At 64.8% G+C, this 3,518-nt stretch overlaps 1 protein-coding gene across 1 annotated transcript in view; it reads right to left on the bottom strand.

Annotated features, from left to right (window-relative positions):
* Positions 1–1,184, bottom strand: part of EMIHUDRAFT_461035 (hypothetical protein) — a 3,303-nt gene extending 2,119 nt beyond the window's left edge. Inside the window, exons 1-3 of the mRNA XM_005794299.1 lie at positions 547–1,184; positions 346–388; positions 99–264 (exon numbers count right to left, since the gene is read on the bottom strand). Of these exons, the coding sequence (XP_005794356.1) occupies positions 99–264; positions 346–388; positions 547–1,170 (833 nt within the window). The 5' untranslated portion in view covers positions 1,171–1,184. The remainder of the gene's footprint in view (positions 1–98; positions 265–345; positions 389–546) is intronic.
* Positions 1,185–3,518: the final 2,334 nt, after the last annotated feature.

Genomic DNA, 3,518 nt, shown 5'->3' with positions numbered 1-3,518 from the left:
GAGGGGAGGGGGAGGGAGAGAGAGAGAGGGAGAGAGAGAGAGAGAGGAACAGAGGAAGAGGGAGAGGGGGAGGGAGGGGGAGGGAGGGCAAGGCAGCCGCCGGGACGTTCGGCGGAATCGGCGGCGACGGCGGCGACGGCGGCGGCCGAGGCGGTGGCGGGGGCCGGGGCGGAAGGGGCGGCAGCGCGGGAGGCGAAGGCAGGCTCGGCGGCGGAGGCGACGGCATCACGACGTTGCACTCGACGCGCTCGAAGACGGAGCGGCCTGTTCACAGCGGTGTGCGCCGTGAAGACGGCTGCCCGACGTGGGCCTAGTGGAGGGGAGAGGTGTGTCGGGAGGAGGCGCCGTGAGGCGTGGGGTAGCCGAGTGCGGCGGCCATGGCGTACGCCTGCGGCGGGAGGGAGGAGAGTGGAGTGGAGGAGAGGAGAGGGCAGGGCAGGGGAGGGGAAAAGGCGACGAGAGGGGGAGCGAGGGAGAGATGATGGGGCAGGCGTCGACAAAGCGTCGAGGGAGCAGCGTCAGCGTCCTAAGCGACTAAGCGAGCGCCTTGGGCGAGGGCAGGCAGTTGTTGAGGCCGTCGTACACGCCGCAGGCGTTGGCGCGCGCGGCGGGGTCGGAGGGGTCCTCCATGAACGGAGCCTCGCACTGCTCTCCCGTCTTCAGCTCGTCCGCCCACTGGCAGCCGTGCAAGTCGCCGAGATCGGTTGGGAGGGGGCAGGAGAGGGAGTACCCGACGTCAAAGAAGCGCCCGAGCTCCTTGAGGCAGACGCCGCACGCGCCCTTGTTGTCGCAGTCGTGCTCCAGGTCGCACAGCCGGTACGGCGGCGGCGCTGGAGGTGGCGAGGGCGGTGGCATCGGCGGAAGCGGCGGGAACGGCGGAGGAGGCGACGGAGGCGGAGAAGGGTAGGGGACCGCTTCGACGCAGCAGTGGTAGTCGGCGCAGCCGCCATGCTCGGGGCAGCCGAGCTCAAACAGCCCGTTCAGGCAGCAAGCCCTGCCCGCACCGCAGAACCCGGGACACGGTCCAGAGGTCGAGTTGCACGCGGTGAAGCAGTACTCGTGCGCGTCGCCCGGTATCGCGAATTCAAAAGTGGTAGGGCCGCTCGGCAGCGCCGCCGCGGACGCCGAGAGCGCTAAGAGCCATCCGGCGGGCCTCATAAGTGTGCACATGCGCTGGAGGAGATTGCAGCGCGCCTTGCCTATTCACAGAAAAAGAATTCCGTTTCGTTGGGCTTGACTTGTCAGACATGGGTGCGAAACAACAACGACAAGACCAAGGCACGGGCAGAGGAACGAGAGAAGAATATAGGGTGGATAAAGCGCCTGTTCACGGCATGGAGGGTGAGCCACACCGAACGTACCGAGCGAAGAGCCGAGCGGAAGGAGGACGGGGAAGATGACTCCGAGGAGGACGAACCAGTGGAAATCCAGTTGTCAGATGTCACGATGCATCCGAAGGGGACCCCAGCGCCGGCATCATCCGTAGAGGCACGAGTGTTCGAAGAGAGAGTGGACCTGAGCAACAACATGACCTGTAGGCAAATGATCGGAGTGGGAGTCAGAAATGTGGTCCTTGCGCGAGGGGAGCTCGATAGACTCGAGGGGCCAGGATACGCCGCGAGGAGGACGGAGTTGCGCCGAAAGGCGAAAGAAGCCGCGAGAACAAGGGACCGGCAGGCGGTGGCGTCACAGGACGAGGCAGAAGAGAACGACGCGACAGAGGAGGAAATGACAAGGGAGAGAACGACGAGAGTGGGACGACCGCGAGGTGGCATGAAGGTTGCAGCGAGAAGCGGCGAGAGACTGCGAAGAGAGATAGGAAGAGGCAGACTCCCTAGGGTGGGCGACGGCTAGCGCACCACACACCTCTCCTTAAAATCCCTGTGTGGTGGCGGCGTGCCGTCCTCCCATCCCTCCCTTGGGTTGTCTGTTTTCTTTCTTTCTTTCTTTCCTTGACTTGTCGGCTTTGTTTCTTTCTTTTTACCTCGAGGCACCCGAACACCGACTTGGGGAAGCGATTGAGTAACGCGTGAGTTTCTTCGCCGCCGCCGCCGCCGCCCTCGCCGCCACCACAACACCCGTGCCATCCACACTGTGACCCCCGGACCACTGTTTTTGACCCCGTGACCGAGCAGTGCATCTGCGCAACCGCTGATCCGAAAATATGCGTTGGTGCGGGGTGCTGCGGAGAGGGCACCACGTACAACCCCACTACTCGGCAGTGTGTGGCGCTCCCGAGACCAGCACCCGACGACGACGACGACGATGACGATGTCCCGGAGCACGCCGATGGCTGCTACGCTGATGGCAAGCGCCTCAAAGACGGAGACTTCAATATGGACGGAAATTTCAACATCCAAGACGCCATCTTCGTCGCGGATGCCTGGTCGGGTGGTCTGCCTTTTGCATGGAACGGGGGCAGTCCCGGCCCTTGTTATACGCCAGTCGCCTGCTAGCACCAGGCACCCCGCTCGTCGGCGATACGTATACCCCACACCGCATCCGCATCCGCTGCGCATAGCGCACCAGCGCAACTCATCGCAGATAGTATTTTTCATTGTTTGCCAGGCGCAACAAGCTCTCAGTCTACTCAGATCCACAGACCCCCAGCGCCACACGATGCATCACGACACGCGCGCCACTGTACAGCCCAAGCGATACAGCACACCTTCCTGAGCGCTGAGGAGTAACCTACCAACTCTTCCTCCGCTCCAGCGCCCCCTCCCCCTTAAGAATAGATTATTTAGGACAGCTTTCTGATCCACAGTCCAATCTCTCGTACCCCGACTCTTTACTGCTCGTTTTATCGGGCAAGTTGGGGCGCGGCGGGCGGAGTGCCGCCATGGAGCGCACAGATGCACTGGGACGCACCTCTCTACCCCCACGACGCACGAGGTCCGGGAGTGCGTCGACGGTCGAGACCCCCTTCCATCACCCTGGGTCGGAAGAGAGGCGTGCCCCGGTGGAGGCACGTCCGGTTGGAAAAGCAAAGAGGAAAGATAGGTTACTTTTCTGCTCGTTTTATTGCGCTCTCTCCGCGGTATCGCGGCTGCTTGGAGTGGGTTCGGGTCGGAGCGAGAGCTCCGCCCCTTCCGAGATCATCGCCGCCACTTGGTCCCACAGCGTGTCATGCATAAGGCGGAGCTTGCTCGCCGTCACGCCGAGGTCCGAGCTGAGCGAGCGGTACGTGGCGGCCCACGTGGCGTCACTCACGCCGCTGTGCGCGCTGACCGCGCCGGCGCTAACCCCTGCGCTAGTCGTCGCGCCCCTGCCTACCCCGCCGTCCCTAGCTCCGCTCGCACCGCCATGAGGCGGCTGCGGTGAGGCACAAAGCGGCGGAGGAGGTGGCGGCGGAGGAGGAGCCGGTGGCGCCGCCGGCGGGGCGTGCGTGCCCGGGGCCCTCCGCGCGCGCGCCTGCGAGGGCGGCGGTGAGGAGCGATGGGCGTCTGCAAGAAGTGAGGCGGCGGTGCGGGGGGGGGGGGGCGGCGGTGCCGGGGGAAGCCGCGGGGGAAGGGTGG

The sequence above is a fragment of the Emiliania huxleyi genome, assembly GCF_000372725.1.
Source record: "Emiliania huxleyi CCMP1516 unplaced genomic scaffold EMIHUscaffold_1, whole genome shotgun sequence".
Taxonomy (NCBI): Eukaryota; Haptophyta; order Isochrysidales; family Noelaerhabdaceae; genus Emiliania; species Emiliania huxleyi.
Note: the sequence above shows the minus strand (reverse complement) of the source record. Positions and strands in the feature narration are given on the sequence as shown.